General features: G+C 40.7%; 2 protein-coding genes across 3 annotated transcripts in view; one reads left to right on the top strand and one right to left on the bottom strand.

Annotated features, from left to right (window-relative positions):
- The window catches only part of HEATR5B (HEAT repeat containing 5B), a gene marked incomplete at its 5' end in the record, with an annotated part of 59,175 nt that extends 55,826 nt beyond the window's left edge, over positions 1–3,349 (bottom strand). The window contains 2 exons of the mRNA XM_082480171.1: positions 2,462–2,673; positions 3,224–3,349. Coding sequence (XP_082336297.1) covers positions 2,462–2,673; positions 3,224–3,349 — 338 coding nt within the window. The remainder of the gene's footprint in view (positions 1–2,461; positions 2,674–3,223) is intronic.
- A 2,933-nt stretch (positions 3,350–6,282) lies between these two features.
- Positions 6,283–14,124, top strand: GPATCH11 (G-patch domain containing 11). Of its 2 annotated transcripts, none has more exons than XM_082480519.1 (10): positions 6,283–6,392; positions 6,684–6,815; positions 6,916–7,142; positions 8,025–8,066; positions 8,145–8,265; positions 9,003–9,093; positions 10,282–10,389; positions 11,198–11,279; positions 11,805–11,890; positions 13,985–14,124. In XM_082480519.1, exons 2-9 carry the CDS (start codon positions 6,769–6,771, stop codon positions 11,858–11,860), a joined length of 774 nt encoding a protein of 257 aa, XP_082336645.1. In that variant the 5' UTR covers positions 6,283–6,392; positions 6,684–6,768; the 3' UTR covers positions 11,861–11,890; positions 13,985–14,124. The 2 variants fall into 2 exon arrangements, with proteins under 2 accessions (XP_082336645.1, XP_082336646.1); XM_082480520.1 differs by having other exon boundaries at positions 6,348–6,388.
- Positions 14,125–14,170: the final 46 nt, after the last annotated feature.

The following is a 14,170-nucleotide window of genomic DNA, read 5'->3' as shown; positions in this document are numbered from 1 at the left end:
GTGCATTTAAATAATTTTTTAATTTACAAAAGAAATAACAGAAAAGTTATTAGCTTCTAAAACATAAATGTATTTGAAAGGATAATATTACAGGATCTACATACATAGTGAAAAATTCTGGAGAAGACAAGTATATTCTCAAATTTCAGCAAGATTAGGGTTCTGTGTTTCAATAAACTGCCTCTTTTCCAAACACCTGCAAGATAACCTCTACTTTTTAATATATCCTGACACATTTTTGTAGATACTGAATGATGGGGTTTTTTTAAGCCTAAGAACTTAAAACGCATAAATTATTGCAGAACACAAGAAAATTTATAGGCACTGTAAAAATCACTAGATCCATAAACAGTTATATACACGTTTTTCGTGCCCTGCCATTAGACAGTAGGAATATTTTAACACCGTACTGCAGTTATATACACAAATTACTCCAGGACAGTCACAGAAGCAGCTTCTGAAAACATGCACTTTTTCATCACAAAGGAACTTTGTGATGAAAGGCTCTTTTTTAAACCTGAAACTCTTGTGTAAATGACTTTTTAGCAAAGCTATTTGTTACAAACTCATTACAGTCAACTCCTTAAAGGGCATGTCTCCTACACAATTCTTCTACACAAACATCAAAAACTGAAGTTTGTAATCATAGAGTAAAAAACTTTGGGGACTACCACTTGAGTTGGTAGCCTAAGTTTCAGAGCATGTTATATAGTACTAAACCCTCCCCACTTATACAAGCCCCTCACAGAGCTGCAACAGCTTCAAATAAAAGGAGGGCAGTTTCTGTCCAAATGGTGACTATTCCGGATTTTATTGTTAAATACTACTGTCATGATAATGTCTGAAGGACAACACAAATTGGAGTTCACTAGACACTGTGAACAGATGAAGCAGCATGTTTAGAAACGTGCTAAAAACAGTTTCAGTAGATGCTATTTGTGGCATTAACCAAATTCCTACCAGCAAGACTGCTTCCATACATAAAGACAAACTGTACCACACATAATGCACACACACATCCAAGTGTACAGACTCTGAGAAACTTGTGCAGTGTATCTACAGTAGGGGAATATAAACAGGCATGTTTTGAATGAAAAAAAAAAAAACCAAAAACAAAACAAAACTTGAGCATTTGGTTAAAATTCTCTTGGCATACATAATGCTCTCGTTTGACAATCTGCAGGTCCCATCTTAAATGGGGTACCTGAGCCCAATCAGCAATCCCACCAGTGGAATTTCTTCATTGCATTACTTCATCAACTGTTATCCTCTCCATGACATAAGCTTGTGAAGAAACATAAGATACCCCCTTGCCTAGAGGAAAGCACGTCACTTTCCAATAGCAATGTATGTGTCACCTTTGAGTCCTGCCCTCCACAATCTCAATCCTGTTCTTTTCTCTGCTATATATCACAGAATCACAGAATTTTCAGAGTTGGAAGGGACCTCTAGAGATCATCTAGTCCAACTCCCCTGCTAAAGCAGGATTGCCTAGAGCACACTACGCAGGACTGCATCCAGGCGGGTCTTGAAAATCTCCAGAGAAGGGGACTCCACAACCTCCCTGGGCAGCCTGTGCCAGTGCTCTGTCACCTTCACTGTAAAGAACTGTTTCCGTGTATTTGAACGGAACTTCCTGTGTTCTAACTTGTGCCCATTACCCCTTGTCCTGTCACTTGGAACCAATGAAAAGAGCCTGGCTCCATCCTCCTTCAACCCACCCTTTAGATACTTGTACGCCATAATAAGGTCTCCCCTCAGCCTTCTCTTCCCAGGCTAAAGAGTCCCAGCTCTCTCAGCCTTTCCTCATAAGGGAGATGCTCCAATCCCTTAATCATCTTAGTTGCCCTTCACTGGACTCGCTCCAGCAGTTCCCTGTCCCTCTTGAACTGGGGAGCCCCAAACTGGACACAGTATTCCAGTTGTGGCCTCACCAGTGCAGAGTAGAGGGGGAGAATGACCTCCCTCGACCTACTGGCCACACTCTTCCCTATGCAGCCCAGGATTCCATTGGCCTTTTTGGCGACAAGGGCACATTGCTGGGCCATGGATAATTTACTGTCTACCACGACCCCCAGATCCTTCTCCTCCGAGCTACTTCCCAGCAGGTCCGCCCCTAACCTATACTGGTGCCTAGCATTCTTCCTCCCCAGGTACAGGACCTTGCACTTGCTTTTGTTGAACCTCATTAGATTCTTCTCTGCCCAGCTCTCCAGCCTGTCCAGGTCACGCTGGATGGCAGCACAGCCCTCTGAGGTGTCAGCCACCTCACCCAGTTTGGTATCATCAGCAAACTTGCTGAGGATACACTCTGTCCCCTCATCCAGGTCATTAATGAATATATCAAGTATGTGTAAACTTCAGCTAAACATGCAAAATGCAAGTAAACATAACGTGCACACATCCAGGCAGATTCTTCACTTAAAAATTATTCCCCTTCCCCTAATAATATTAAACATACAGTTTCGTGGGCAGGTAGGCTGCAGTATCATCTTTGCTCTTGATGATGTCATTACACTTGTCAAGCGTCTGAAAAACAGTAAATGTGTCTCCAATGCTGTAGAGAGCAGCAAGATTTTTTGCTAGTAGTTTTCGCGTAGGTGGCCCAGGGGAACTGCTGATGAGTCCTGTTAGCTGTTCTACAAGTTTCTTCTGCTTTTCCTTGACATCTGTCTGTTAATGGACCAAATATTAATAAAAAAGAAAAAGTAACTTAATCCTGTGTCTTGCCTCCAACACTCAGAAAAACCAACAAGAGATTGAATTAAATCTCATACCACTCCCAATTGTATGTAATTCAGCAAATCGCTTGTCTCACAGAGATTTGAGGTACATTCAACAGCAGAGAGAGAGATCAAATGCTTGGAATTAGCTGTTACCCTATTTAATTTTTACTTTTTAAAAATACTTACTAAAATTACAGCAATACCTGCCTAGAACATCTTTTAATCCTCTTTAACATCAAGAATCCCTACTCTGTGAGGGAAGGTTTTGCCTTCCAAATACTTACAACAGTGAAGAACTCAAACCAAGCTACGTGTTATATAACAGAGTCATACTGACTGCCTACAATTAAACACTTAAAAGCTACAAACTAATAGAGAGGCTCTGCAGGCTGAATCTGAAATCATACAGTTATTGCCTGGCCATTACCTGTCAACTTTCTCTAGCATGAAATTAATACAAATGTTTTAGAAAGAAGGGGAAAACAACATTAAATTACCTTGTTAGCAGCTACCAGCACTTTATCCAGAAATCGTAACCACTCAAAGATAAAGACTGGTCTCTTTGCTTCTGTGATTTGAGCTAATGCTTCCTCGTTCAGTAACAAACTATGAGCCAGCTCCATAACTGCTTAAATTCCAGTTTTATCGTAAATTTATGTAGCAACTCTAAAATAAAAATAAAAATGTTAGTATAAAATATAGTACAACAGTACAAAGCTTTGAAAATCAAATTAAAATATGACGATGAAATCTATAAATTACAGTATCATTGCTCCAGCCTGCCTAGACTTGTCTTAGCTAAGCAGTCTCACATAAAAACTACGCGCATATTTACAACCGAGTACATCCATTGGTGTTTCAGGGAACAAAGTTGTTAATTGTAAAAAAGCACCCTGAAGTTGCCCATAGGTGCTCAACTCTTAGCTAAGAAAAATATAGTGACATCCCCATTTAAAGAAAAAAAGAAAACCACATAAAAGAGATAAAAGAGTCATCTCCTCTTACATAAAATAGCATAAGTATTGCCCCTAATCAAGACTCTGGACCACAGTCCCGAAGCCTGGGCATGAACCTGGCCACGAACCTGGCCACCTTCTCAACATCTTCAAGAGAAAAGGTGAGAAGGAAATGTGCCTGCCACAAGTAGGATTTTCCATCCATCACAAATTTGACAGAAGAAGGAACAGTGACAGCATTTGGCATCACTGACCTAAGACTTCCCAGATCCCACTAGCCTTGCTCTAAGCCCTCTGAAACCCCGCAAGCCTTATGTGTGACAGACTGGAATACAAGCAGCAGCCAAATGACTGCAAGTGTCCCCAACAGCCAAAATACTACAGATCAAACACCCGAGATCCCGCTTAAACAGTGAATGGGGGTAGCAGCAAAGCACTACCGAAAGCACACTTATCATTGTAAGCAAACACTCTGCAGACAACTTAACCTTAGCAAACCACATTTAAACAAAGTATAGCTTTTTAATGCAGAACAGCTAGAAAAAACCCAAAACTTATCTAAAAATCACAAAATAAAGTCAACCATCTTCAGCAAAAAGAAGAGAAAAAAAAAAAAAAGAAAGACAACCCCAAAACCTGAATGCAGTGATGCTGAACCTAGGATCTCGGGCAAACCAGAAAAAGCAAAGCAGCTAAGGAGTATTATGCAAGACATATCTGTCAACAGCTGTACTGTTCCACTTGTGCTCTCAAGTGCTCCAAGCTGTTTCCTCATTCATGGTCAAACCCAACACATTCTTTATGTCAAATGAAGTGATTTAAATTAAATAATTTTAATTTTTTTTAAACAGTCCCCAGATTACACAGTAGTAAAGGGTGGCATATTAATATTACAACTATAGTTGGTAGCATGGTTCTAAATTTACCTTAATGATTTGGTGCTGATGAAACTAAAGCATCACAGTGTCTGTAATGCTTAGTTTGTTCCCTGTTCTTGTTATTTGAATTAATAGTCTTTTTCACTGCATACACCTCCAGCGACAGATCAGCAAACATGGAGGAGCCACATATGGAAGCACATACAGCTCTCCCTGACACCTTCAAAGACATCTTCTGGCCTTTTTTTTTTTTAAGTTATAAAGAAAGGAGGTATTGCCTATCAATATGGCACAGACTCATTCCCTCAAAACACCTTTTTACAAGAGAGCAGAGAGAAATGCAATGAATGACGGCGCTATGATTCTTTGGATATCATCCCAGATATCTACACTGCTCATCACACCTGCACAGCACAGGAGTACCATATAGCAGCACAGCTCATTACTCCTGTTCCTCTCCAGATAAAGGTTTTAGTTTTCCCCTAACCTTTAGAGCTGTGAACCCCTTATACGCCTTCCACACACTCCTTTACCTCTTCATCTAAATTTAGGAAACACAAGCTCTGAGCTACCAAATCTGCACATACATTCAGCTGTGCCACTAAAACACAAAGGACTGGATACAAGAACAATTACACAGATATTCAACTAACTGAAGACCCAGAGTCTAATATACAGTTATGCAGGTAGGCAACCAAAGCTCACCCACATTGGCCAAAATTTTGCTCCAAAATTCAGCAAAAAACGCCTACCTACTGATTCTGGCGAGGGCTGGGTCTTACTGTGCAAGTTACAAGCAATAAATACACTGTTATCTCCCACATGATGCAGAGCAAATGCCTATCAAAGGCAAAGGGGATCCAGTAAGTTACACCGAAGCATTACAGAGATTATAAACCGTTCAGACATACTAGAGTTCCTTTCTATTCTCCAGCTATTTTTCTGTAGCATAAATCCACTATTCAGATCTCCATCACGCATGCACTTCAGTGGAGAAAGCTGAAAAACAGGCAAGTTTAGGGGAAGTGGCACCCTCCCGACAGGTGAGAAGGCTTTTGTTGCCTGAGTCCTTCTACCTACATCGGTTACCTTAATAAGCTGCAGCACCTCTCCCAGTGCCCCTTGCCTGGTTCAAAGGCCCCCTCCTCAAGAAGTAACGCCTCAAGACCGCAGCACAGCTCTCGCTAGACACCCATTCCTCAGGAAAGGGAGAATGCCAAAAACACAGCCAGAAGCGCGCTGCCTCCCACACACACCCCACCACCAACCCCACTCACCCGCGTAGACACCAGCCGCCGCCTCTCCTCTCGGGGCAGCCGGCGGCGGCAGGCAGCAGCGCCGAGCCGAGCCGCGGAAGGGAAGCGCAGACCCACCGGCCCGCTCCACCACAGCTTTCCCCCACCCCCGCCCCCCCCTTCCCCCGCGGCCGGGCCGGACCGGGCCGAGCCGACACCGCCCGCCCGCCCGCCCCCGTTAACGGCCACGGCGCGCGCCTGACGCTCCTACCGTGCGGCGGCCGTGTCCTGCCAGCTCCGGGCTGCGCGAGGCGCGACAGCGCGGCCACGGTCCCCGGAGGGGAGGGGGAGGGGGGGGTAACGGACGGTCCGCCGCACGCGCCCCCTCAGCCGCCGCGCCCCGAGGCCGTTACCGGTGGGCTTGGCTGCTCCAGCTCTCGCCGTCCCTTGGCCCGTGCCCGGCGCCGGCCCCCACAGACCCCAGCAGCGCGGAGGCACCGGCGACCGCGCAGCAGGAAGCGGGAGGCGCGCAGGCGCCGGCGGGCGGGGGGACGCGCGCAGGCGCCGGGCTGGGCCGGGCCGGGCGAGCGGAGGTGGGTGAGTACGCGGGTTCGCTCCGCTCTCCCGCGGCTTTGTGGGCGCCTTGGCAGCGGGCGAAGGCGTCCAGGGGATGAGAGGCGTGGCGGCCGGCGGTAGCGGAGCCCCGAAAAACGCGCGGTGGGCGTGAAGCCTGGCGCGGGTGCCCCGGGGGAGAGAGGGGGCGGCGGCCCGGTGTCCCCCGGGTTGGCGTGTTTTCGTCCGGTAGCGCCGTACCCCTTCAGCTTCCCGGCGGCTGCCGAGCGCGGCCGACCCGAGCGGCAAGTTTATGTTGCGGGTTCTGCATTTTAGGTAACCCGCGGAGAAATAAAATGCGTGGTAAAGCAGATTGACAGTGTTCGTAGGAGGGGGTCGGAACGGGGCATGCGTGCTAAACATGGAGGAAGATGAAGAGGAAGACTACATGTCCGATTTATTTGTTAAGTAAGTAGGTGGCTCTTTTTTTCCCCTCCTAAGTGATTGTAAGCATGTAAATAAAAAAAAAAAAAAAGTGCTGATGTTTGCTGGAATTATTAACTCTTAGACAGGATGTAAGGCCAGGTTTGCCCATGGTGAGGCGGATGAAGGAAGCTATTCAGAAAGAAGAAAAACAAAAAGAAGCCAATGAGAAGAACAGACAGAAGAGTATAAAAGAAGAAGAAAAAGAGAGACGTGACTTGGTATTGAAAAGTGCGTTGGGCAATGAGAACAAAGGTTTTGCTTTGCTCCAGAAGATGGGCTACAAAAGCGGCCAGGCCCTTGGCAAAAGCGGTAAGCTTGTCGCTATTTGGAAATGTGTGCCTATATACAGGTGTACCTTTATATTTTACAGGGTGTAGGTGCTACTTCATTTGTAGACAGGGTCAATAGATGCGTCTCTGAGAGCCCTGGTGTTACTGAACTGTGAATGTGTAGTGGCAGAAGAAAAGATGAGAGCAAATTACTAAAAGCTGAAATAAAAGTGGTACAGACTATCAAGAGATGTGAGTTAAGCAGTGGTACTGCTGCTCAGTAAACGCGGTTACGTATTTGCATGTCTACAAGAATTGTATTAAGGAAGTTTTGATAGTCTTGCAAAGCTAATAGTGTTCCAAAAAAATCAACCCCTCATTTTGAATTTATAGTTGGATTCTGAAGAAGAAATAGTGTACATTGGCATACCTTTATGAAGCCTTAGTAGATGAAGTAAAATCAGTAAAACAAAGCATCAATAACTGCTGTGCCAGTTCCACGTGTCTCTAGCAGACAATTGGCAAATTAACTGGCCCAGACAGATTCTTTTTATTCTTAATCTTTGTCAAGTTGTGAAATTCTAGGATGAAAAATAGTACAGAAAGCTGTAACAAAGCTTCATCACAGATTTGTTATACCTGTCAAGTCAACACCATTTTCTTTCAGTTTGATAGCGTCCTGAAAAAGGTTTATATAGTAATCCAGCAGACAAGCCAAAAAAGAGTGAGGTCCAGTTCAGCTGGGTCATTTGTAATGCACTAAACATACATTGATTGGGGATTTTTCAACTTCCAGGCAACAAAGTCACAAGAAAATGTACGTATTTAATGGCAAAAGCAGCTTGCCTACTTGAAAATACTGCACAAATCATAGTTTGAGAAAGACCCGATTTCTTAAATTTGCCTATTTTTTCCCTTACAGGAGAAGGCATCGTTGAACCTATTCCTTTGAACATAAAAACAGGTTTGTGATACTTCCTAATGTCTTAGTTGGGTATCAGAGCTTCTCAACTGCTTACATTCATCTTTTGAACTTATGTAGGCAGAAGTGGGCTTGGTCACGAGGAATTAAAAAAGCGAAAAGCTGAAGAAAAACTGGAAAACTATAGACAAAAACTCCATATGAAAAAACAAGCAAATGAACAAGCTGCAGATCAGTTCAGGTAAAATGATGTAACAGATATTCCAAGCAATGTCTAAACAATTATTTTTTTTTTTATGCTTTAAGTTTGGTTATTCTTTTAACGTGTTACTATTTTTGAATGTTTTGAATGAGAGGTAAGAATTGAAATAGAGTAATTGTTTCTCAGTTCTAAAGCAAAAGCAGATGAACACTGTAAGGCTAAAAGTGTGTGCTGCGTCATTTTTGTAAATGTTTGTAATGCAAAAAATACGCATGCTAACTTTCATCCAGTCATTTGTAACTTTTTAAATTGGAGAACCATATAATCTTTTTTAATATAAAATCCACAGATAATCATGAGCAGTGTTGCTACAATGGTTTTAAAAATCAGAGAACATTTGTTTAGGTTTAGGTATTGTTTTTATTTTCTCCTGATTTGCTTGCTATTTGTGGAGAAGGAAAGCCTAGGGAAGACTGTATATTTTGCAGATGTGTAGTGAACCACTTTTTTCATGTCTTATGAAAGCCTGATGAAAAAACAGTGTTTAGTATAGTGTGATTAAAAAAGCACTGTCTTGAAGGTATAACTGCCAAGAAGTACGTGTGTGGTCCCACAGAAACAATGTCAGAAGGACTTTTTAACTTCAGCATTGTCCTGATGTGGGAGAATTAGTAAGGCTAGAATCTTAGATTTTTTTATTTTAGAAAAGCTATTGACTATAATGCATCTCAGTGTTTTGTCTACCTGCTTATTTTAGCTATACTTTTTCTTAACAGAATAAGATTCAAAAACAAACAAGAAGAACGTAAGATGGAAGGGGACCTCCGAAAAAGCCAGAGGGCCTGCCAGCAATTAGATATGCAAAAAGTGAGACCTATGTTTTTGGGGGTTGGAAGGAAGTCTTATAGGTTAGAGATACGTGCCACAAACAAAGTAGTGATTCAATTCCTGGAAGTTCTCTAAAATTGTGAGATAACTAGCCTGAAGTCTTGATGTTTGGCAACACTTCAGTCCTCTTAAAATATTTCAAAGTATACATTTGCACCATTAAGATATTTGAAGGTGTACATCAACCTCCTGGGAACTTATGTGACCCTTCTTAATTTGCTTCATCAGAGCTCACCTGGTTTTGCTCCTGCATTCTTGTGGTTACTTTTGAGCTGTTTGCATATCTTTCAGTAGCCAATGTCAGGCTGTCCTAAATGACAGTGCTGTTTGCCTCAAGTGAGGGAGCAACATCATCAAAAAATGGTTGATGTTGGAAGGTACTCTGGAGGTCATCTTGTCCAACCCTCCAGCTCAAGCAGGGTTGCCTAAAGCAGGTTGTCCAGGACCATGTCCAGACAGCTCTTGAGTATCTCCAAGGATGGGGATCGTCATTGAGGGAATCAGCAGATTCACCAAAGAAGCATTTGAACAAAAAACAAACCCGAAACAACATACCTTGCATCTGCAAAGAATAACATGGGTAATAGCAGTGAACTGCTATAAATTTTTGCTACTTGAAAACTTGAAGTATTTTCTTTTCTCTATTAACCTGTTCGAGGTTAATACTGCCCCAGTTGTGCTGAGATTGTCCGATACTCCTTGGGCTGCTTCAAATGAAGTCAGGTGAATTAGCTTAGTTCGTCTTTGCTGTTTCTTCTTCCTTTAGCTTTACCTGAGGTGGATTAGGAAGCACTGTGTGATCTCTCGATGAAATAACTTGGGGAAGCATATCTCCAGCTGATAAGAAACGGTACCTGTTCACAGCCTTGGTTTGTGATTATGTTGCTGTGTAGGCTTACGCATACTGAACATAAATGGAATAGAACTTAATGTTAGCATGCATTTGCCTGTTTTGGTTTTTGTTTTTTTTTTTTTAAAAAAGTGAAAAATCCTTCTTATGGACCACTGTACTTAGTTTCCCACTACAGCTTTAGGAATTCTCTGTTATACTCTACAGGAAAGTTTTAAAACCTAACATGTCATCTATTAGAAATTGGTTTTACCCAGCATCCTCCAAGAAAACCTACAAAGGCAGCTAATTTTCAATTAAATCCTTCATTATTTAAGGATATTGATGTTCCCAAGGAGACTTGGTATTGGCTAGAACCTGAGGAGGATGACAAAAAGGATGAGGAAGACAAGGAAGATGAATGCACAACAAGCTCCAACTTAAGTGTAAGTTCTGCAACTAAATTAATGGCTTGATTCAGATTTAAATTTAATATTCCTTTTAAAAAGTATGTGTACATACATGTATAAAAGTTGTATGTATACATGTCATTTTTCAAGCTGTAGTGAATGGCCTCTTTGCAATCATAGAGCAATGATTTTTTTTTTTTATAGCAGTTATATGATAAAATACAGAACATTAAACCACTGATTTATTGCTCCTCTATTTTGAAGCTGATCTTTGGAAAAAGTAGCATAGAAATTAAATTCTAAACATTTATTTGTCTTAGCCAAGATATGCAAGATCACATAGTTAATCAAAGTTACTTGCTTTTGAGTTTTAATTTTGGATGCCTTATCTCATGTCTTAGGCTGAATATTAGAATCACTAAGTCATTTCTGAAAATGCTTCACAGACTAGCTCAAGATGGACACTGGAAAGCCACACTTTTTACAAACTAGATTATACAGCTGTTGTTAGCCTTATGTGTTTGATTTGCAGAGATTAGGTGTGGAAAAATTCCACCAAAAATATCATACACTTGAAATAAGGTAGCTAGGTAATATTTATAGCTCTCGGTGCAGGTTTCTTAGCTGGAAAGAAGGATGAGCAAACAACAGCCATTATTATGTTTCCAGAGACCATGAATTCCTGTGCCATCTACTACAAATTTGGGAAACTTCATGCCTTACTGAGTATTGTGTAGCTTTTCCATAGCAAAAGGTTAAACAATCTATTTTAGCAAAGTTAGTAGCTCAAACTGTTCGATGTTATATGAACTCCAGATCATTGCATACCTGTAAATATCTCTAGGTCTCGGAAAAGCTACACATGTTGACTGCCTATTTGAGAGAAGAACACTTCTATTGCATTTGGTGTGGAACAACTTATGGAGGTGAGAGTATACTACTTGTAAATGTTTTACTTTGCTTATGCAGTTAGACTCAAATAGTACAATATATCCTTTATGTTTCTCTTACTGCATTCTTTTAAACTTACATAGCAAATTTTCCCTCTAGGCTGCTGGTTTTTGCACAAAACTTTGAACGTTTTGATTATAAGCCTATTTTTAGGTGTTGATATGTGCACACACACACAAAAACTCCAACCGTACTGGCATTTATTTGAATTGGTATTCATATTAATTTTGTTTTGAGAAAACAAAATTCAGACCTTAAACCTAGTACCATAAAAAGCTGCAAAAGCTTGCAGGTGTTTCTGAAACAGAACACTATCAGTTTCACTGCACCAAAGAGGCTAGAATTTGTGTTCAGTATTTTAAAACAAAGTTTGGAATAACTTGCAAACCTTCTTGAATTCTGTTAATCTGCTCTACCTGGATTCTTCAAATAATTCTAGCTACTTTTTTTTTCCCTCCTCTGAGCTGGAATTACTCACTTTTTCTCTGCTTATCCTGTAGACTCTGAAGATTTATCTTCAAACTGCCCTGGAAACAGTGCTGCAGATCATGACTAAGGCCTTTCTAAAGGAAGGAATCCTAGATAAGTATGTCTAGTTCATAATATTTTTTAGACGGTTCAGAGCTGTGCCATACTGAAGAAATTCACACCAATGTATGCAGAATAATAGTTATGTTGACAGGTTAAACTCACATTTCTGAAGCATCGTGTGGATTTTCTGCTTGATGCACAATTTAATAGGAATTTAAACTTTGTATTTATAATCAAAGTACCATAATTGAGAAGCAGGTTAAGCCTTCCACAGTCTTTGGTTATGCCCTGTCCAACTGAAAAATATCAGCTGATAATAAAATTCAAGTTTGAGTAAGGGAATAAATATTGGCTAGTTACTCTGTTATATAATGTGTTAAACAGGTTTTTTTCATCTTTACAGACATGACTGAACATCAGACTTTTTTTTAATTATTATTACCTTAGACCTGGTGGGGAAAAAAAAAAGCTTGTGAAACATTATAGTGATGTTATTGGAACCAATATTCTGTTGTATGTAAAGGTGCATATTTTGCATAATCAAATAGCGTCAGGTCATGTTGTTGGGTTGTTTGGTTTTTTAAATATAAAAAAATACATTTTAATAGACCTTTTATTTTTAAGGAACAGCAGTTGCTACTGTAAACAGTCACTAATAGAAAGGTACTGCTGAAGTATACAAATACTATGGAAAAAAAAGTATCAAAAACTACTGGAACAAGTTCAATATTACCTAACAGTAAGAAGGTAATGGTAATCTGGGTGCTTTGTCCAAGAACTGTAAAGGATATTCAGTCAAAGTTTGTCACATAACAATTTTCATGTAATAGGATTAGATTTGTGTGTGAAAGGGAAGAGGAAGTGGAACTAGTGGTATTTTGTGTCAGGGTATCATTTCTCTCAGATCTCGACCACTGCAAAGAAATAATAATTATCCCAGAATAGTGAAATGCTCTATGTATTTGTGATTCATGATAAGGAGGAAAAAAAAAACAAACAACTTCAGGCTTTACAAAAGGATGTAAAATCAGATGCTTATTTAGCAACGAGTACTTGCAGCAGATCAGCAATAATTTCCGTAAGAATATAAAAATTACTGTGCATTCATTTATATTATTCCTTTTAACCAAGCACCCACTTTTAACCCATTTAGCATTTCAGAAAAAGCATACAGTACTTTACTACACATAGTAGCTATTTTTCTGCTCAGAAATCTGTTCATTTGCCTTTATGGATGTATGTGGGCTCCATGGCAATGAAGAGTTTGACAGGATACAGCTCAAAGACAAGCATATGAAGGACTAATGTGCCTGTCTTTTCTCCCTGCTCCCTACCACCACACACACAATTGCTCCAATCCAGGCAAGTCTGAACTCTTTGAAGTATATAACTAAAGAGTCACAGGCAAATTGCTGTTACTTTTTTGGGGGCTGACAGTAAGGCCATCAGAGGTATTCAGTACACTTGTTGTATGCCTCAGTATTACAATAAGGGATTAAAACCTAGCAGTATGGGAGAGACTTTTTAAGGTGCTCTCTCAGCACAGGATTTAAAATTATTAATACCAAGGAAACTGGAGAGTTTTCCTATATTAAGAGCACCTTAAGTGTTCCTTTCAGGAAAAAAAAAATCAAAACCTAAGGTTTTCAAAAAGTTTAGAGCAAATCTAAACTAGATTTCTGAGAAGCTGAATGCTTAACATTTAAATTCTCAAAGAGCTTTCTTTAAAAAGTATGTATTTTTAAATTTTAGAGCACTGATGGTGCTAAGTGTTCAACAGGTATGTAGAGACACCTTAAAGTACACCTTAAAGAATGGAAATTCAGTGAAGAATAACCGACACCTATTCCTAGTATCTTTTCTACGAAAATTAGTCTTGGTATTAATGGGAGCATTACAGTAATTATTAAAAACATCACTGAACAAGTCAGAAAGGTTTGAGTCACATACCACAAGACTGCACTTCTTCCATGGAAAGCAATAGATAACCTCAACTGATAACGGATGCAGCGCATGTTAAGAGCATGTATACAGGGATTTGCCACAGGCCAGTTAGCACCACATCTACTTAGTCTTCCAGGAGACAAGGACTAGGTTCCTGTACTTATTGTACAATACAGTTCAGCTTATCCACAACCTGTATTTCCAGGTAAAAATCACAAGTGATTGCTTGCAGAAGTACGCTGTCCTAGTCTGCAGCTGATGGGCGTGAATGGTGGATGTGACTCTCTTGGCTGATGAGCTCTTCAATGGCAGGAAGGCGAAACACCAAGGAGGAGACGTATCCTAAGTCATCTTGTTGCTTCTGACATTTATGATTCTTTTATCAGTTTCA

The sequence above is a fragment of the Vanellus vanellus genome (assembly GCF_965231255.1).
Source record: "Vanellus vanellus genome assembly, chromosome: 3".
NCBI classification, from domain to species: domain Eukaryota; kingdom Metazoa; phylum Chordata; class Aves; order Charadriiformes; family Charadriidae; genus Vanellus; species Vanellus vanellus.
This window is presented reverse-complemented; position numbering and strand designations above follow the sequence as displayed.